The sequence below is a fragment of the Drosophila simulans genome, chromosome 2R (genome assembly GCF_016746395.2).
Source record: "Drosophila simulans strain w501 chromosome 2R, Prin_Dsim_3.1, whole genome shotgun sequence".
Lineage (NCBI taxonomy): Eukaryota > Metazoa > Arthropoda > Insecta > Diptera > Drosophilidae > Drosophila > Drosophila simulans.
This window is the reverse complement of record NC_052521.2, coordinates 19,260,209-19,280,013: the sequence shown is the minus strand read 5'-3', so window position 1 is coordinate 19,280,013 and position 19,805 is coordinate 19,260,209. Positions and strand designations below refer to the sequence as shown.

The window sequence follows — 19,805 nt, the reverse complement described above, 5'->3', positions numbered from 1 at the left end:
TTTGCAATCTATACGTTTGGAACAATGCTAAAATTTTGCTTAGTGGAGGCTGTGTATATTGCAGGACATCGATATCGATAGGCACAAACCATCGAGAGACATCGATACGTCTATGTTTCTCTTACACCTTTAAGTTGCTGCACAATAAATTCATTGTTTTCTCGACCGATTGCAAGGAAAATCTGGATATCCGTGGTAGATAAACAATGCTGCAGCGCTAGAACCAGAAATCGAAGTGAATAGGCGATTCGTGAAGTTGTAGATACACCTTGCAGAACGCGAAAATCGCACTGAATCAGAAGTGCAGCAGTGTGTGCGTGCGTGTACGTGAGTGAGAGTGTGCTGTCGCAGTGTGCGTGTGTTTGTGTAAAAATGAAAATCAGTTGGATTTGTATCGTCGTTGTACGTCTTTTAGGCATTTAGCCAGGCTTTTACACATTTCTACAATTCTTACCAACAGTGGGAGGGACTTTCCCCCCGCACTCACAGGACACGATACACATCACATACAACACCTGTGCACTCGAAAAACGATCGACGGATCTAGCGCGCGGATTAACTTAATAGGGACACGGATACGGATTATACACAATAGTTTCGGAAAAATACATAAGGGAACCGCTTGCTATGCTGTTTCATCTCCGCCAGAGAACCACGACAGTCACCTGCTGAAACCCCGAAGACAGCCAGCAGCCCAGAGAATCGAGAATTTCATTCACAGAAGCTACGGCCGCAGTCGAAAACCGAAACCCGCTTCAAGGTGAGTTTGTTTGTAAATCCAACCCGTTTGGCTTTGTGCCCATTAAGTCGATTGAGTGCATCACTCAGCACTCCAAATCCGAAGTGGTACAGACTTATCGAGCAGCCTTATCAATCCTATTTCGCATGGCGCCCAGAAATTTGGTAATTTATGGCAAATTCAGGAACCTCTTCGGTACCCGTTCCATGTAGGCAATTATCTTATCGCGCCCTCCGACAATTTCGCCACGATATTTGCGACTAATGGTTGTGTGCTGTGTGTATGTAAAGTTGCATTTTCCAAGATATGGGTCTATATCTTATGGCCTCGAGATACACAATAAACGAACACATACCAGCGTTTGTAGGCAGCTGTATTTAGACTTTTTATAATATTTATTCATATGTTCATATTCCAATTTAATCACCATTATTTGCATATATTCTAAGTATAGCCGACAGCCCATGTCTTGCCCGATTTAATTTAATATTTGAGCATGCATGAAATTTATTTTTTCCTGTGTCGGAGAACACGAAAAGCCTTTTGCCACCGTCTAACCGGCTAAAAGGGGTGCAACAAACTCGGGTCGCTTTGATTTTCTCCTGTTCCGTCAGCGAATGCACTTTGTTTTGGTTTGTTGTCGCTTTGTCTTAATCACATTAAGCAAAACGACCGGGCACGCGACGCATGACGACACCAAGTGCTGCAACACCAGCGAAGACCCATGGAGCATGTGGCCACCCATGCCACCCCATAACTGACCTACAAAGAGTGCATTGCTCGACGGCCGACGAAAACTAAATTCGCTGACTAGGGGTTGATTCATTCGCTTGGCTCCATTCAGCGATGTGACTGCGAATTGTGGCGGTTGAACTTCGATTGTATGACATAATCTGGGCTCTTACTATAGCCATTTGGCGAGTCCAGTAATCACAATCACGCAATAGTGATACGATTGATAAAAACGATTGTCTTTACATTAGATTATTATACGCGTTACTTGTAGAGTAGGCGGGTATAGTAGATTCGTTGCCTTTATTTATCAGAATCTCTAGTGGAGTCATGTCCGCATGAGCGTCGAGATCGTGATATCGTGGTATCGGTGTCCCGGCTCCAGGTGTCCAGCACTCCCATTAGCTGAGCAACGGATATCTAATAGTCGAGTAGCGTCTTGTTTATATTCTCATTTCTAAAATGCTTTACCACTCTGCGATGTTGGAAAACAGATACCAAAACATTGAAATACAAGACGATAGAAGTTGTAACTTTCTAAGTAATTTCTTTTCTCTGTACCCAAAATAACCCTCGTGGCCAATTTAGTGCGCTCTTTAAACCATCCCCAAGTGTGAATGGGCTTGGAGCTCCTTTCCGTAATGCTATGCATGGCACAAAGGGTCGTCCCAGTCGCCGGGTTCAATGTCATTGGCGTGGCGTAGGCCATGGCAGCGGGCACATGGCACCAACCCATCCCAACGTCCCATTCCATCGCATCCCGTCCAGGAGTCTGCCTGCTGCCAGTCTATTGTCGAGGCTGTTGTGCATCCCCCACTGCAAATACACACAGAAATATCGAGTGCTGTCGCAGTGACACACGCAAAGACTGGGGATTGAAGGGAGCGTGGAGGTGGAGGTGTGGATATGGGTTTTTATGGCCACGGGGAGTGGGCACTTGTCGGCCTTGTGTGCGGCCATTTGTCAGTCGAATTGGCTGTCGTGCATTTTTCGAGCACTGCATCACACGAGGTCTGATTGGCACGTAGTGGAGAGAGTCGGTCGTTTTTGTCAGCCTTTATGCCGCTGAATTATGCTGCACTTCCTTGTGCAACCTGGAACTGAATCATAAAACTACAGTGAGCTCTCCAGCGCACCGATTTCTGGCTACAGTTTCGAGCCCCATGCCGAGGGCTTTCGCTTCCTCGGTGCCCCGGTGACTCATAGTTTGTGTTTGACTTGTGTTCACATCACATTTGCAGTTGCACTGCGAACAAATCTCTGTTTCATTGTGCTTTAAGCACTAAAGACATTTTTGGAAAGTGATTCAATGTTCAGAGAGGAAGACCAACTTCCCATTTCAAATCTTATCCGACCAAAAAATGAATTGGAACATGAGGATGTGGAGCTGAGTATTTATTTCTTAGGCACTTGGAATGACCGGGTTGTTGTTTCTTAGAGTGACTGTTAGTGACTCTTTTCTCCATGTGTTGTGTATGCAAACCAGCGAACCCAACACCGTTGTTGTCATTGAGTTCATCGTTGTCTCGTCTCGGCTCTCATGATGTGTTTGCATTAGTTATTTAAGCATTGTGCGACGGTGCTGAAAACCGCATTTTAATAGACCCGCCGGCAACAACGGGCTTAGCAACTGAAACAGCCACATCAAGTGCAACAATGCAATATTTATCTGTAAGCGAATATGGGCCTTACATCACACACGCGCAGCAAGCGATGATGAGGTAGCCGATGTGGCAAAGGCAGAAGCTTCAATTACAAAATGCAAATGCAAATGCAAAATGATGCATGGTGAAACGCTTAGATCAGAAGTAACCCGAAACCCAGTGTTTAGGCTCATAAAAGGCCATTCAATGCGATGTATTCACTCACATGTGGGATATGCACTCGCAAATGAATCAATACAAGGTTTTTAATGAAGGTTGGGAGTAACCTTTGAGAATAACAATAAATATGTCAAGCTATTCAAGTTTTTGAAAATCATCTTATTTTGTATCTAGCGTTTAATATGACTAATATTACTATAAACCAGTTCTGGCGCTATTGCTGATCAAATGTTGAGTCTTAACTGCTTATGAGTCATTTAAGTGATCTGAGATCTGTCAAGAATAAATTGGAAATGTGTTTTTGATAGAGAAATTCGGAATTTGCATGCTAAATTGTTTTTATTAGATCTCTGACCTTTTCCGCAGTAATGTTTTCGGCATAACAAAATCTGCCACTGGAGCAAAGCCACTTTGTGTATCTCCTGAATTGGATTCACCTCAAAACATTCGCCACAAAACGATTTTACGTCAGCGAGCCTCTAGTATAAAAACGGTCATTCTCAAAAAAAAAACTTATAAACAAAATCGAGTTGGATGAGCTATAAAAACATTGGCATAAGAAATGCTTTCGGAGCGTGTTGTCTTTTGCATTTGTTGCTCCGCGTGATTAGCACTGCGGTCACATATTATTATCGTACCGCGTGGCTTTTGGAATTTCAATGATTTGATGAGCAGCTTCCCCTGCCTCGCAAATCATGAAAAGGCACAGCTGGCACGACTTGCAATTGAAATGTAAATGTTAATTGTTAGTCCAACGGTTTTGGCTTTGTGTAATTGGAACTTGGCCACAGCTAAACGACAAAAATAAATTAAAGAAATTGAAAGCGAAAGTCGGGGCACTTGTGAGGCAAATTAAATTGCAAGACTGTGTGCATCATGTAAACGGGTTTTTTTGCTTAAGAATCAAGTGCAGCAGAACTGCCATGAGTCACAGTCACTATACAATTAGCAAATAGACAAACTAATTAACTGGCGCACTAGAAGTCATTTTAAGTAAGAAACCACCATTCAAAATCTCTTTTTAGAACTGCCTTTGCCAAAACCAGTCTGAAAACCTGAAACGCAATGAAACACTTGTGCAAATTGCCAAGTAAACAAAGCGATGAGCCAAACGAATGGAAAGCGAGACAAAGAAAACCTAGGTTAAATGAAGAAAAACCTCAGCAAAATTACCATCATTAGGAGAACTGGGCGCTTGCTAAACCAAACTGTCCCGGCAGAAATCCAAACTGGGGGACACTTTGCGGCCTGTCTTATGAGACTTGCGCAATCTCCTGCGGTTACCGGGTGTTGGTTGGCGTATCGGGTATTGTCTCACGAAGCGTTTCCAATGGGCGTGCTGAACATTTAACACCCAATATTTGACTTACATAATGGCCGGCGGTGGAAATGAATTTTGACAGTCGGGCGATTTGTTTGCGGCGTGGATGGAATATGGGAGTTGAATTGGTGAAAATGGGCAGGAGGTTTGATTTCCGCGCTTTGATTCAATTTGATTCGATGTCGTCCCATCCCAGTCCTTCCCTTGGAACATAACACGCCCTTGTTTATATGTCCATTTGGGGCAATTAACTTGATGACAGTTTATTGGGGCAATCCGAAAGCGTTCTGCCGGTCATTCGAGTTCCTGGGGGTGGAGATAAAAGTGGCGACACACCTCGAAAACGTTAATTGAATGTAATCCGAGGATACGGGCAGGACCTAAACCAGGACGCGCAGTTGAGCCAAATTTTAGAAACCCCAACGTGGAATTGTTTAGGGCGAATGACTCACAATCCATATCAGCCAAGAAATTGCTGAGAGCCATCGGTTTCAATTAATCGATTTACTGTCGTTGAACCTTTCATATCAATAGCGGTTTAAATGTAGCGAATTTATATGAAAGTATAATGGAATTAACAGTGCGCGACACAGTCATAAGGCCATAAGCTAAGAATGGTTCCAAGATCAAGCTTAATCGGAAACTGAATCACTCGTATTCCGAATTCCCAACTAGAACCTTTTCTTTATAATTCTGAGTCAAGATTATACTTTATACCAAATACTACTTTATGGTTTTAAGACTTATAAAACTTACTGCCGTCAAATATTGCCCCTTGAAATTTGTTTTTAAACATGTATGTTCATTCCTTAAGTTCTTGAATAAATACTTTTATTTTTTCACGCTGTCTGTCCGTCAGTAATTCTTGATAAGATATAGAAATTTTATAAATACCTGGGTCTTATGCTTTAAATTTCTTACGAACTCGCCTGCCCATGAATCATCGTTTGGAGCAAACATTTGATTTAACTCCCAAGATATTTGCCAATGGTCAGACAAACTGGAGGAAGTCAATCTAAGGAAACTATTGCGTCTCTTTAACGAGAATTAAAAAAAAATAAAATTTAGAAGGAAATATGAATGAGTAAAAGGAAGTCCGTCAAAAATTATCAAATCTTAGCCAGAGCATTCTTATTTGAAGATGCAAGAAATTCAAATTCAAAAATTCTTTAATGTTTGATGATAAATGCATTGCTTAATACAGATAGTAATACTATTTTCACTTCCGTGCAACGCTGACCAATTTTCCCATCGCCGCAGCAGCTGTTCAATTAAGCGACAATCCGTCTGGATGAATCAAGCCATTGAGTTGAGTGAATCATCTGTCGTCTGTGCTGGAGGCCAGCGAAGGGGATCACAGTGGACAGCAATTAAGGAGCTGCCGGTTTCCAGCAGATCTGTTCCACTGTGCCACATTAATGAGTCAAGACAGCCCAGTCGGGTTTTTCACACGTTTTACGGTTTAGCATTTCTCCTGCGGATCTGCAGATTCTTCTCATCATCATCAGTGGAACTGATGACAAGTGTGGTCTGCGTCTGCAATCGTGGTCTCCCTTTGTCTGGGCTTCTGGTCTTTGTCGAAGTCACTCATTTCCATAGAGCTCCATGGAGCTCCCAGCTGTGACGTCAGACCCCCGCGAATATATTTTTATCAATGTGTTCACTTCGCTCCCCCCGGATATCTCTCATTCCCCGAGTCTCTTTCTCGCTGGAGACTCTCCCCGGTTTCTCTGTTTGAATTTTATCGCTGGGGCATCGCATGCGCGGCCGTTGGAGCTCCTCAGTTGGAATTCAACTTGCGAACTGAGCGCAACGCGCGCGTTCCACTCGAAACCCTCGACGAGAAACAAAGACTATTCGCAAAAGAGGAAAACAATTTGTTTACGTGCGCGTGTAGAAGAGCAGAGTTGAAAAAAATCAACTAACAATACAACAAACAAATCAGCGGGAAACGGTTATTATCAAATTGTAAATAAAAGCCCCAAAATGTTGATAGTGTTTATAAAGAAATAAAGTGATTTCCCTTCGCTTTTCGGTATGGAATTCAATGGGCGTTTAAGGCATTTTGCATGCCCTGCCTTCGTAGGTTGTTGGAGCACTTGGGTCTGATCATCATTTGTACGAATTTGTAGCCGTAGTCGTAGCCACGCCAGGTCATCCAGCTGATTCCGCGACCCGACATCTTCGGCTCGAATCGACCTCCCTCCAAATATTGGCCATTGAGGTTGCTAACGGAGACAATTGTTTGACTTTCATTGGAAGATATCAACGTTTTCTCACCTCCTCTGGCACTGATCGTACCACCAGGCCCCCACATAAATCCTGGCGCATCCGTGACCCGTATCATCGTGATCGAATGTGGAGAAGGGCATACCCTTGTGGTACCTCAACGAATCCCCGGCGTCTCCCGAGTATTTACCCAAAACAGTTAGCGCATAAGACGCTGATCCATTCCCAATGGCAAAATCCTCGTATCGGGCATCGTGTACCATTCCATCGAAGTCTTCCATATGGACATACAGCTCGTAGGGCTCCGCGGATGTTAGGAAGTGTAGCTTTTCCAGACCCAAAAAGAATTCTCCGCTAAGCTCCCCAAATCCTTGGCTATACTCCTCCCAGCAGCGATAGAAGTTTTCACTGCCATCCTGTCGTCGCTGAATTACAGTCCAACCAGATCCCGCCAGCCGAGTGTCACAATAAACCGGAAAAGGTTCCAGACCCGGAACTTCAATAACATGGATGCCATTACTGTTGATTCCGGCAGCTAGACAGGAGGAGGGATTAATTGCGGCTAGATTTTGATTAGATTAAATTAGTACAATCTTAGTAAAAGAAAAGCCAAATAAGCTGGAACTTACTCTCATGAGTCCCTTTTTGTTCTGTGATCTCCTTGAGGCTCTTTTTTAGCTCTTCCAGCTGGATCTTTAAACTGAAAAATACATAGTTTAAACTTGAAAGTTCTACAATGTTTCGTATCACAAACCTGGAAACCATGCTTTCAGCTTTCTTATAGATTAGATCCAACTTACTGCTTTGAGCACTAGAAAAGAGGCTGCCACCGCTTAATAATAAAACACACAACACATAAAGCTTCATGATCTTGTTCCGTGCCTCGTTCCAAACCATCTAGATTATGTAGATTTGTATGGATTGAAAATCAATTTCGATACTATATAGTTCGATTGACTTATCAATTGCATTGACAAATCGTAGGTCAAGTTCGCCTTGAGCGGTAGTACATCAGGAAGTTGAGAAAACTAAACATGTGAATTACAGTATATTTCGCAGTTCTAATTGAGATTCTGATTAATGTGCTCGGCAAAAATGCGATGATTCAATGGAACAGCCTTTGCATATTAATCAAGTACATAACAAATTGTTTTCACGTTCTCGAAGCCATTGAAACCAAAAGGGAGTGAACAGCTAATAATAATAACAATATTCGTGAAACCGCCTTGCCAAAATTCACCGATGAGTCACTGGTATCGTTCGGCACTTGGGTCTTATCATCATTTGGGTTACCCTGTAGCCGTAGTTGTGGCCACGCCAAGATCGCCAGCACATTCCTCTGGCGAACAAGCTCTCCTCGTACTTCCCACCCGGCATATACTGACCATTAAGGTTGCTTAAATAATTACGAAGATGTGAGATTATGTTCGAGAAAGTTTATCCGACAGTAATCTCACCTGTCCAGACATGCGTTGTACCACCATCCTCCCAGATAGTAAAATGCACAGTTCTTGTTAAACTCACGGTCGTTATCCCGATCATATGTGGAGAACTTCATTTTGCGGTGTGAGCGGAGGGAATCTCCAGCAGTGCCCGAATATTTTCCCAGTGTATTCATGGCGTAGTCGTCATCTTCGTTTCCAATGGCAAATTCATCGAATTTCGCATGCTTAATTGTATCATCGAAATCCTCCAGGTGTACATACAACTCATGCGGCTCCAGGGCAGTCAAGGCACGAATCTTTTCGAGGCCTAGGAAGTACTCGTCCATTAGATTGCCAAATCCGCTCTTGTACTCCTTCCAATTGCGAAAGAAGCTCAGATTTCCACTGAACCTCTTTTGAATGACGATCCAACCGGGTCCAGCCAACTGATTTTCGCAGTACACTTGAAAGGGACTCAAGCCTGGGACTTTCAGGGTGTGCAAGCCCTTTTCAAGATTCCCAGAAGTCAGACAGGAAGTTGGATAAATCACATCAGGGGATGTGCTTAGAGTGCCATTGGTTTCAAGTTGCAAAAGTGATTCTTGTAAACTGGGAAGTAAAACAGTAAGCTTAGGTTTACTTTCCTTGTTTGAAACTTACGTTGAGAGTGCACTTTCTGCCTGTTCATAAATAGCCTCCAAGTTTCCAAACAAATTCAGCGTCTGTCGAGGGTTTTGTTTATTTCGGTTAGGTATTAGTTACTTTTTAACTTACCTCCGCATGACAAAGAATCATCACATTAAGTGCAATGCAAACGGAAAAAACTGGGACGCCGGAGAACATGATTTTGTCAGCTAATCGATGAGAATATAATGAGATTGGCTCTTTTCTAAACATTTTATTGCACACAAAGGGGAAATAATTGTTGGCTTTGTTTTTGTGCCGTTTCTTATCAGTTGCCTTTAAAATAACTTGATTATGATTTCTTGATAATTATTTGGAGCCATTTCCATTCACGGAACTCTTACTGCGAATTTAATGCGATTTTGAAAGGTGGCTCGAAATAAAGCTAAAGAAATTTAAATTGGAAACAGCCATAAATGTGATAAAAACAAAGGCAACACATTCACAACATTTAAGATTTGCTCGGATCACGTGGGATAGCCTGGTTTTCAAGTGGGTTGCCCCAGTGAAGCTAAAACTGTGCTGCTTTACGCGCTGTTTGAGCTTGAAATTTTCCATTGTGGCCTCAACCATAGGGGCATAATAAATATTACTAGTTTTATTGGGATAAGGGTAAATGTTGAAAATATATAAAATATTAAATTATCGCTCAATGGATTTGTATCTTCGGTAAACATTAGCTCATATTTTAGGCCAATTAGGAATGTGAAATATATAAACCCAGCTTTGAGTTGTAGAAACTAGAGAATTTCAGGCTTCGGTGCCTCCACATCCATTTGGTATCTTTATCGAGGCGTCAATCTGAAGACAACAGAAAACAAGACATAAATAATAAGTATAGAAATTGTATTATAAACACACAGCATGTGTGAGTGTTATGGTGTGTGGGTGGTGACAGCGGTCTCGACTTTGGAAGCCGCTTGATCGATGCAAAAGTGTTAGCCAGTCTTAAGCCAAAGCTTCGCAGAGGCGGACGCAGAACTGGCAATTTCTTAGGGCCCTAAGATTCGTATCCATCGAAAATGAGATTGAAGCGAAGTTCAAAGCAAAAAGTACTTGAGAAAGAGATATAGTTACCATACATATAGACAAATATCCTTTTCTTTTTGTCCCAGTTCAATAATGATATCTGTCTTCCCTTTCAGATGGCTATTCCGCCACCCCCGGGACCACCACCGCCGCCAGGACCTCCACCGCCTCCGGCGATGGGTGGTCTTAAATTGGGCGGCTCAGGAGGAGCAGACGCCCGATCTGCACTACTCAGTTCGATCCAGAAGGGAACAAAACTGAAGAAGACCACCACGGTGGACAAAAGTGGGCCAGCGCTGTCCGGCAAGGTATGCGGAGGAGATGGAGGAGCAGGTATAGGAGCCAAGCGAACCCTCAACAACAACACCAGCACCAGCAATCACAACAACAGCAGCAGTAGCAGCAATGGCCTTGGCAATGGAACCCCCAAATTGGGAGGCCTGTTCGAAGGCCTCTCGCAAATGCCAAAACTGAAGCCCGTGAACGGCATTCGCGGTAGGTCTACTACGTTTTGTATTCAGATTAATATCGTTGCTCAACCGATTTCCGTTTTCCGCCCACGCAGCAACGCCATCCACCGGCTCGGCAGCAACAACGACATCGAAGTCCACAACGAACTCATCCACTCAGCAGCGGAGCAACAGCCCCCCAGCCGCGGCGAGCGCCTCGAATGCCAGCAACGGACCCATGGACTTTAACACGGAGCTCACCAAGCACTTGACGTTGAAGCGCCAAAAACAGCAGCAACAGCAACAACCACAGCCGCCGACCAACAACACACATATCAATGCAACAGAAGCCAATCTGAGAACAAATCGGGGACCACCACCGCAACCGCCAAAGGTGAGAACTGGACCCATGGCGAGAAAGATGGATGAGGTCCTCTATTAATAGACATTCTGGGGGTGTTGAAGATATTCGAACTTAAATTATGCTTCTAGTTGACTCCTTAGTGGCTTTTAGAGTATTCTGTAAAGACTTTTTGCTTAATTAGTCCAGCTTACACGGTGCGTAATGCTTTTATCAACGACTCATTCGTTATAAACACACAAGTGTTATAAGCAATATTGGCGAACTCATTTAAGACAAACAACGATAGCTTTAGGAAAACAGTTGAGCAGAAAGTGCCGCACGCAATCCCATTGTCAACGCCACTAATCCATCCATTCTTCTCTGTTTCTGTGCCATCGCAGTCAGCCAACTCAAGTGATTCGATCTTGGAGCGCATGAACATCCCCCGCACAGCGCCGACCCCTCCCTTCGGCTCCAGTTCGAGTGTCAAAGCGGCATCGCCCACGCTCTCGGACAGCGGCAGCAACAGCAGTGGGAGTGGAGGTGGAAGTGGAAGTGTCAAGAGCAAGGCGGCCAACCTAAAGTAAGTGTCGTCTTCCAGCCACGAGCAGCGCACATGATTGGGTTATGGTTAGTTGGGATCTACAGTTGTTGGAATTTATTCCGTTTAAGTGTTAATTTATTAGATTTTATATTTGGTATTCCTTAAAACATAACATAATCAACGTCAGATTATAGTTTTAAGACTTATGGTTTTTGGAATACACCGAGTATATATACTATTTAAATTCCAATTAAACTGTAGAGACCCCTTAATCAAACACAGCCTGCTGTTTGGAACGGTTACATTTTGGTTTTTCATTTGTAAATTATTCGTTAAAATGTATCTTAATTTTCTTCTTTATTTTCGGATTACTTTGACGGGACTTTTGGTTATCCTCGCACACCAAACACACACACACTGTATCTAAATCCACCCACAGCATCTCGTTAGGCAATAGTTTTGTAAATAGTTCAAAAGCAACCGTGAGTGCCTCGACCGCGTCCTTAAACAGCAGTTTAACCTCCTCGACGGGATCAATACGCAATCTGGCGCCAAATAAGTCCACTCTATTTGGTGGCAGCAGTGGCTCTAGTTCCGGGCTGAGTTCTGGTGGTGGTTATGCAACTGTGCATAAATCCTCGCCGCCCTCAACGGCCGATAGCACGCCGTCGGTGACTCCCACACCGCCACCGCATCAGCTGCCAATGAAGCCGGCCATCAGCTTTGGCAAGCCCAATTTTGCTCCGAAGCCACCGGGCTTGAATCAACTGGCGATGGCCAACGGACAGCAGCGTCCGGCGGTGACCAGGCACCACAGCATGAAGTCGCCCAGGTATACCGATACAGATTTAGCTACAAGCTTCAATAACTTCCTAACCAAGCACCGCAGTGAACGCTCATCAACGCTTTTATCAAACTCCGTTTGGGGTTTGCTTACGCTTCTGCTTTCTTTTTGGCTCGCAAATTGGCTTTAACCATCGAGGACATAAAATGAATTCATCTAATCCGGGGATGTTTCCTTTACAGATCTCCGCCTGCGGCCGGCAGCGTCAACGGCCCCGTGTTCCCCACCCAGCAGCATTTAGGCACTCTACGCGGCCCACTGCAGTTCCATGGCAGCGAATCCAGCAGCCCCAACACCAGCGCCGGCAGCATGAGATGTGCCCCTAACCCGCCAAAGTGTAAGAGTCCTTTCCTTGGTAATTTCAAAGTTCAAACTATAAATTAATGGTTTTACCTTTTTTGTTACCCATACGGCAATCTTAATCTTTTAACGAATTAAAAATTGTATATTTTACTGACGATATTGAAATTTTATTTACGCTAGTTCTAATTGTTCAACATACATTTACAGCCCGCCCATCGGTAAAACCACCACCGCCACCTACGCCGGCTCGCAGTTTCTCCAACACCAATCTGAACAACATCGGCGGATCGACGATGTTCAGTGCGGTAAACACAGCTCTTATCCAGAGCTCGGCCATCAGTTCTCAGGCTCCCTCACCGCCAATTACCCAGCCGCCATCATCGTCGAGCAGCAGCAACAGCGTGGCTGCCTTGCGCGACCAATTCCGTGGAGGCGCCGGAATGTCTAACGGAGCACCATCGCCGCCACTGCCGCCGACGCCCGCACCCTCATCCAATCCATCCTCAGCAAGCGCCAGTCCCAAATCGTTGCTGCGAGACAATGTCAAACCGATTATCCTAAATGGAGGTCCTCTAAATCCGCCAGCGCCGCCACCACACCGCAGCTGCCCACCTCCGCCGCCTCCACAGCGACAGTCTAGCAATGTAAGTAGCCAACGGACAGCAATAACACCAGCGCAGAACAACAGGTTGGCCCGAATGTCAGAGGTGAACTTTAATGGACTGCGAAGCCTTGGGTGTTTACCTTGGGCGTTTTGCCTATGTATAGAGCAGATGAGGGGACGAAGTCAGAGATATACATATATTTTAAGTAATTAACTGGGCACGTAAATTAAAACTATACTTAGTCATTCGAAATGCTCTTAAAGATAAACCAGATAAATAATATAATAGGTGAGCCAAGGCATATTTGCTCATCACTTATCCTTAAGTAATCATCTAGTTTTGCGCAGTGCATTTGTTGCTTGCTTGAGCTCGGGCCACCCTTTTCACCCTATCTGTCATTGTTTAAATTAAGATTCTCACTGCGCCTGCGCATTCTCACCTGTTTGTAAGCGCTCCTGGCTGCGCACTGCCTGTTCATATCAGTCCAAGCTAGTGTTCCGTTTATAACTCACCTATTTTCGTGTTGAGCGGGGTGGATTGATTTTCCAAAACGAAACGTGACCAAAACACTGGGCTTTTACACACAACCCATTGCCTTAAGCGTATTCCGTGGCCCAGTGGCCCGCATTCATGTGCTCCTCCAGCAGGACCGAGTGAAGTACTGGATAGAAAAGACGGTGTACTCCTTTAAGAAGATACTCCCTATAAATCGCAAAGGGAGGCACGGTGGCGAGTCAGTCAAGGTTATCAAAATGCTTAACAGCAAGCGCAACGTAACTACAGGCTATGATAGCCCCAAAAAACACAGTTGAACCAAGCTAAGTGACTTCTCGTTTCTTACAGGGTGGCTCCGGATCGGGATCAGCGCCAGTTCCGCCGCAGCGTCACTCATCCATTCGGCCCAACGCCCCATCGACGCCACCAACGCACATGGCCAATGCCTCGCATCAGTTTGGCAGCAGCTCTGGTTTGTCATCAGGCTCGGGAGCAGGAGCTGCAGCTAGCGTGGGTCGCCTGGTCAACGACTTGGAGACCAAGTTCGGGAAGCGATTCCACAACGTCACTGAGTTCCCCAAGCCGCCGCCGTTTCTAAATATACAAAAAGTCTATCCTAGTCGCACGTTTAAGGCCACCAATGGTATGTAGTCGAGTGTGTGAGCGAGTGTGTTTGTTTTGTGAGTGTTTTATTTAAGTACATAAACATTTAGATGCATTGTAACTGCGATTATTGTTATATACAGACACCACACACACACACGGAATGCTGTTATATAATTAGTTTTCTCTTAAGGCACACGCTCTGGCATTTTAGTTTCGAACTACAACGATTCTTATCTCTAAATAATTATAATTTTAAAAGTGTATTACTACCAGTATAGATTATTGTTGTATAGGAAGGAAAGCCCAGGCTTGCAATCCACGGCACACACATAAATATGTTAAAATCCCGCAGAGTTTAGTAATCTTTTTGATTATTGTTGTTTATTTTACTGTTAACAAGCAATGAAATGATTGCGTAAAGCGTAGCGCAGGAATGTTATTTTGTATATTGATTGCATAACACTAAAGTTGAATAGCTTTATCCAAACATTATATATTTTATAAATTTTAATGTTATCTTTTGTTACATTTCAAAAGGGAAGGAACATGGAAGCTTCCCCTCGCGATATTACCACTAAGCACACACAATACTATTACGCATAGTTATACCTAATCTATACTATATACTTTATATGTACGTGTATATGTAAACAGAAGCCAACCCATATTGCATTGTATTTCCCTGCGCCCCCATTTACATTTCTCCTACATGTAGCGCATGCTTTTACTTGTACCCGGCTATCATTTTTATATATATTGTACCTACCAACGTCTATATATATATATATCTATATATTTATATATGCATATATATTATACCCGATGAATATTTAATTTTTAGTATGCAACAGGCACATTACGAGTAATTGTTTGTTTTAGTTTCGAAGTTATCTTTTGAAGAAACAATAAACCAAAATTCATTTGGATAAAATACATGAACATATTTCATTTGTTTCATTTTGTGTTTAAGTTTACTCCAGTTTTTGGGCTGCCTCGGCGGCAGATTTCTTCGCTTGGTTATTGGTTCAAATTCATTTGTCCGTTTCAGAAGGTTTAAATATTCGATTATTCCTTAAATTATTTTCCAATCTATATAATTTAGATTTTTATGAATTATTTTTGAAGTTTTATTTAAGAATTTCAAGGCACATTGTGCACTCGCTCACTTCTGCCGCATATTGCACTGAAAGTGTTCTTACCATTTGTATTTCGTTTTCGCTTGCATCATAGCAGCTCCTTTTGACTTAGTTTGCCACACAGATCGATCTTCGCTATTCTATCTATCTATCCATTTTTGTACATATATCTTTCTCCCCGCTCCTCCAATTCTTCCACAAACAGCGCCCGGAAACAGCATTGTTAACAACAACAACAACGCGGTGGCCAGCAACAATAACACGACCGCGAATCCCAATCCCGTCGGGTTCGGAGGAGGATTAGTTCCAGTGCTTAAGCCGGCGCACGCTCCACTGAAGAAGCATCGGGCACCGGCTCCACCTCCTCAAGCCGGCGTGGCAGCCGCCACGGTATCAGTCATCCGGCAATCAAGCTTTCTTTACGGCGGAGCAGCAGGTGGTTCCAGTGGCTCCACCAGCATACGGCCACAATCCCAGCCACCCGGAATCGGACCACGGAACTCCACCGTCTACTGAACTTAGGGCTTGATCTGTATATACTTAAGTGTGTGCACGTGGAGTGTGTGCTTGTGGCTCGTTGTTGATGTATGTTGTAAGCGGGAGTGTTTTGTGCCACAGGCAAAAGTTCAAAAGTCAATGAAAAGTGCAATAAACCAAATACAATGGAACACTGAAACACCCAACAGAGAACTTGAAGAAAGGGCAGGCCCAAGCTTAGAAATCCCCGATAATTCGTTCGCGTCTTCCCAGGCTGCACTTGAATGGCTAAAGCAGAGAACAAAATAAGCCGCACTAAAATTTGTATATAGAATTAGCACCGAGTTAGTGAAATTAATTACCCAGCTCCATCTATACCTTTTATAGGCGGGTGTAAATGATTGTATGTACATTTAGGAGCGCGCCTCTTTGCATAAATATCTTACTAGACTGAACATGTTAAAACCCAACAGCAACAAATAATTAATGTAATTATATACATACGATATTTAGAATCGACTATTGTACGACTTAATCCCCTAGAGCAATACACACACACAAGAGAAATATGTTAACAATGAAATACTGAAGCACAACCGAGGGCATTTCAACGAAACTCGCCACATTCCATTTCAAAATTCTTTAGTTCAATGTGTAATACGAGAGTACGTGTGATAATCTCGAAAGTATTTAGGTATTATCTATCATCTGTGGTTTTCGGTAAACGTTTGTTAAACTCCTTATTGGGCGATAATAATTGGAAGGAAGTGAACATGATGCATATTTATATTATTATCCTTATTATTAACTCAATCATTGTTGTTGGACTTGGTGTCATTAGAAGTATTATTCAGCAATTGCATAACATTTTATTCCGAATCAAAATCATTGCAGTTATAAATAAAATTACGAAGTCATTCAAAAACTGAGCAATAAGTGGTTTCATTGAGTCAACAAAATTGGTAACCATTTCTGCAAAGCCGTGTTATCTATGCTATATATTTGAGTACGTGTAAATGCTTTTAAGCCATAACAATTTTTGTCTTAAGCCTAGCTTAAATGTAAAGTAAAGCCTTTTCTTGGTTACGTGTAATAACAAATCGCACTTGCTCAACCTAAAATCTAACTATGGCCGACTTTAGGCAACCTCATTCTTCTGTTTGAGACATTGCACCGCCTCCTGGAGACCCTGATCCTCGCGCTTACGTATTCGTTCACATTTGGGACATGGCTGCTTCTCATTCAAACACTCTGCGTGGAATACGGCTCCACAGGCCAGGCACTGTAAAAAGAAGTGAGCGCCAGTATGAAAATATCTGTCATCGTTCAATTCCATGATAGTTTGACTCACTCTGAATGTAGTGCTGATGTGAAAGGGATACAGCACCCTTGGACTCTGGCAGATCTCGCAGATGAATCCTTTAAGGTGGCACAGTCTGCATTTTAAGACATGCGCTTCGCCGAGTTTGAAGGCTTTCTGCAGCTGCTGACACAGCACACCTCGCTGAATAAGAGCCAAATCTGCTATGGAGTACAGATGAATGTGCTCGTACAGGTACTCCCTGCCAGCAAACTGATTCTGGAGAAGCTCTATGCTGCTCGGAGCACAGGTATACAAATAAGCCCTAATGAAGTTTAGTCGGATCCGCAGAGATTGCAATTCAGCCATGGCGTCGGAAGCAAAATATATTCTCGGGTTCAGCAACTGCATGTCCAGGAACGGATGCGATCGGAATTCGGCTAGGAAAGTTGCTGCCCGCTTGCTGACGCTGTACTTTCGGAAATCCCAATTGTAAATGATGCGAGCGGGTATCAATTGCATCTCAAGATCCATGCAGCTATTGCAGTAGTAGCTGCCACTAAAGGCGCAAACTCTAAGGGCAGATAAACATGTCAGTTCCATTTGGGAGTGTAGCGATATACTCACTGAAAGTTGGAGTAGCCAATGCCCAACGGATGCTGACAGCTCTTGCACAGGAATCCCTGGGCATCCAGACCCGGCTCACGAGCTAGTTGACACAGCTGGGCCACCATTTGCTGCAGCTCCACCATGTCAAACTCTGAGGTAAGCAGCTCAAACTCCGAGTTGGTCTATAATAGGATAGTATATTAATTTCTAATACTATTTGTTCTTAACCTAACCGACTTACGTCCAATGACTGCAGATCACTCAGGTCTTCTGAAATGGGCGGATCGGTATCTCGCGGGGGCTGAGCCACATTGAGATTGGAGGCACTGGCCCGAAACTTCTCCCAGATCTCCGACCATCCGGCTCCACTTTCCCGGTTGCTCTCATGCTTCCGCAGCAGAGCATTGTAACTGCATCTGTCCGTAGTTGGAGAACGCAGACTGACGGCACTACTGACGCTCACAGATCGCTGGAAAAACCTAGATCCCGTCAGTTCCTCGGTGGGTGATGTGGGCGTTGCTTCTAGGTCACCAGACCATGACGTTTGCATTAGATTGGACAATGAATTACTGCCCTGGGGCAGAAGAGAGGGCGCTTCAAGATCCAGATCGGCGAAGGAGCTGCTGTCCATTTGACGTTTGGAATTTTTCCGCGACCTCGCCTTACTGCCAGATGGAGCTTCCTGCTCTGCTGTTTCATTCGCTTCCGCTTTATCACCACCTGTTTGCTCCTCGTTAATCACATCCATTTCATCAAACTTTTGTATCAGCAGGTCCAGGTTCTCTCGCTGGCTAAGTTCGGGAACACCAAAGTTGCTATTCCTTCCAAAGGGGCTATTCGAAATAGACTCCGAGAACAACTCATTGGTCTGCAGGGGCTGTGGAGTCGGTATGGCAATGATATCGGATCCAAGCGAGCTGGCCACATCAACTCCGCTGCTAATCTGCAATAGTATACTCAAATTAGTCCACTTGTAGCGATAAAGACCAGGAAAGGCTCTATTATGAAAGAAATTCCGAATTTTAGAACTATACGAAATGGCTAGGGTGAAAATTGTCAGAGGGATACAAGATCATACCGGGCAGGACTTGAGAGCAGGTGTCCAGAGATCAGATAGTTGCAGGGAGTAGTCGGGCCAGTGGTTCAACAGGCTGGAGTTCACTGGCAGATCGAATTGCACATAGGCCTCCAAGCTCTCCATAATCTTGGCGGCCGTCTCCAGACCCTCGGAGTCTCGGATAAGGGCGTTCCGCTTGTAGTACTGCGACAGGGCCGATCCGTTCTTGCGCATGTTGTTCAGATAGGAGGAGAACACTGACTCGTTGAGCGACTGGCGCACCCAGGCGCGGCACTGCCCCGTCTCCGAGGTGATCTGGCTGAGGCCCAGCACCTGCTCGATCACCTGCTTGTGCATGAAGACCATGCAGGGCGACCAGAAGCTGGGCTCGGGCCTGCGTTCCACATCGCCAGCGATGACATTGAAGGTGGCGGACAGAAAGGAGTCCTTCAGCCCGTGCAGGAACAGGGCCTCCAGGGTGGTGCACAGGGCACTGGTCTGCTCACATATTCCCAGGACCTCTGCAGTACGATAATGTATGTGAATCAATGGCCATTTCCGGGGGAGTACCCAGAACTCACCCAAACTCTTCTGCTTCACCTCGAACTCTATCTCACGCGCATTTTCGTTCAGTGTATTTATGAGCGCCTCCTTCACGACATTCTCCCGTTTCGATGAAAAGTGGTTCAGGCTGCGGAACAGGGAGCTCATTTGGATGTCGATCCGCACCTTTTGTTGTGGTTTTCCAAGGGTCTTAGGAAATTAGCATTAAAGAAATCATCCCCAAGGTGTGACCGTATGCCAGCCCAAAACAACAAAGAAAAATATACCAGAAACCAGTAAGTGCAGTTAAGAAATGCAATTCGGATTTCTAAATGTTTACAAAAAACGTGCGTCCTCAACTAAAGCGTATATAGTTTTATTCTAGTTTTATGTAATAAATTTAAAGAATAATCCAAGTTTTGTAGAATTGTAAGAGCCCGCGTACTTCACAAGTTATCGATAGACAATACTTTTTGAAAACCTCAAGCTGCATGGTCACCCTGGAGATTACAC

General features: G+C 44.1%; 4 protein-coding genes across 12 annotated transcripts; 1 reads left to right on the top strand and 3 right to left on the bottom strand.

Moving 5' to 3' along the window:
• Positions 1 to 58: 58 nt before the first annotated feature.
• On the top strand, positions 59 to 16,712 carry LOC6735664 (WAS/WASL-interacting protein family member 2). Of its 9 annotated transcripts, none has more exons than XM_016181394.3 (10): positions 59 to 760; positions 10,098 to 10,476; positions 10,547 to 10,824; positions 11,175 to 11,356; positions 11,757 to 12,149; positions 12,344 to 12,516; positions 12,672 to 13,108; positions 13,714 to 13,842; positions 13,913 to 14,207; positions 15,512 to 16,712. In XM_016181394.3, exons 2-10 carry the CDS (start codon positions 10,098 to 10,100, stop codon positions 15,820 to 15,822), a joined length of 2,577 nt encoding a protein of 858 aa, XP_016029025.1. In that variant the 5' UTR covers positions 59 to 760; the 3' UTR covers positions 15,823 to 16,712. The 9 variants fall into 9 exon arrangements, with proteins under 9 accessions (XP_016029025.1, XP_016029020.1, XP_039148648.1 ...); XM_016181389.2 differs by lacking the exon at positions 59 to 760 and adding an exon at positions 6,342 to 6,583; XM_039292710.2 differs by lacking the exon at positions 59 to 760 and adding an exon at positions 9,890 to 10,004 and having other exon boundaries at positions 13,717 to 13,842.
• LOC6735666 (fibrinogen C domain-containing protein 1) lies at positions 6,557 to 7,883 on the bottom strand. The gene is made up of 4 exons (XM_002082548.4): positions 7,599 to 7,883; positions 7,474 to 7,544; positions 6,896 to 7,406; positions 6,557 to 6,843 (listed from the first exon to the last, which is right to left on the bottom strand). Exons 1-4 carry the CDS (start codon positions 7,739 to 7,741, stop codon positions 6,660 to 6,662), a joined length of 909 nt encoding a protein of 302 aa, XP_002082584.2. The 5' UTR covers positions 7,742 to 7,883; the 3' UTR covers positions 6,557 to 6,659.
• LOC6735665 (microfibril-associated glycoprotein 4) lies at positions 7,882 to 9,755 on the bottom strand. The gene is made up of 4 exons (XM_002082547.4): positions 9,043 to 9,755; positions 8,929 to 8,990; positions 8,302 to 8,877; positions 7,882 to 8,240 (listed from the first exon to the last, which is right to left on the bottom strand). The coding sequence occupies exons 1-4, from the start codon at positions 9,163 to 9,165 to the stop codon at positions 8,081 to 8,083; spliced, it is 921 nt and encodes a 306-aa protein (XP_002082583.2). The 5' UTR covers positions 9,166 to 9,755; the 3' UTR covers positions 7,882 to 8,080.
• A 34-nt stretch (positions 16,713 to 16,746) lies between the features above and the next one.
• On the bottom strand, positions 16,747 to 19,565 carry LOC6735663. The gene is made up of 6 exons (XM_002082545.4): positions 19,331 to 19,565; positions 18,771 to 19,270; positions 17,934 to 18,635; positions 17,711 to 17,874; positions 17,135 to 17,657; positions 16,747 to 17,065 (listed from the first exon to the last, which is right to left on the bottom strand). Exons 1-6 carry the CDS (start codon positions 19,458 to 19,460, stop codon positions 16,922 to 16,924), a joined length of 2,163 nt encoding a protein of 720 aa, XP_002082581.1. The 5' UTR covers positions 19,461 to 19,565; the 3' UTR covers positions 16,747 to 16,921.
• Positions 19,566 to 19,805: the final 240 nt, after the last annotated feature.

Coding starts and splice junctions, on each gene's coding strand:
- LOC6735666 (XM_002082548.4), bottom strand. CDS start 7,741: ATGGTTTGGAACGAGGCACGGAACAAGATCATGAAGCTTTATGTGTTG. Junction 7,545..7,598: donor GCTGAAAGCATGGTTTCCAG/GTTTGTGATACG, acceptor TGTATTTTTCAG/TTTAAAGATCCAGCTGGAAG. Junction 6,844..6,895: donor TACGATCAGTGCCAGAGGAG/GTGAGAAAACGT, acceptor TGTCTCCGTTAG/CAACCTCAATGGCCAATATT.
- LOC6735665 (XM_002082547.4), bottom strand. CDS start 9,165: ATGTTTAGAAAAGAGCCAATCTCATTATATTCTCATCGATTAGCTGAC. Junction 8,991..9,042: donor TGATTCTTTGTCATGCGGAG/GTAAGTTAAAAA, acceptor AACCCTCGACAG/ACGCTGAATTTGTTTGGAAA. Junction 8,241..8,301: donor TACAACGCATGTCTGGACAG/GTGAGATTACTG, acceptor TAATTATTTAAG/CAACCTTAATGGTCAGTATA.
- LOC6735664 (XM_039292709.2), top strand. CDS start 9,975: ATGAGATTGAAGCGAAGTTCAAAGCAAAAA. Junction 10,477..10,546: donor GCCCGTGAACGGCATTCGCG/GTAGGTCTACTA, acceptor CCGCCCACGCAG/CAACGCCATCCACCGGCTCG. Junction 11,357..11,756: donor AGCAAGGCGGCCAACCTAAA/GTAAGTGTCGTC, acceptor ATCCACCCACAG/CATCTCGTTAGGCAATAGTT.
- LOC6735663 (XM_002082545.4), bottom strand. CDS start 19,460: ATGAGCTCCCTGTTCCGCAGCCTGAACCACTTTTCATCGAAACGGGAG. Junction 17,658..17,710: donor ATTGGCTACTCCAACTTTCA/GTGAGTATATCG, acceptor ATCTGCCCTTAG/AGTTTGCGCCTTTAGTGGCA. Junction 17,066..17,134: donor ACATCAGCACTACATTCAGA/GTGAGTCAAACT, acceptor TTCTTTTTACAG/TGCCTGGCCTGTGGAGCCGT.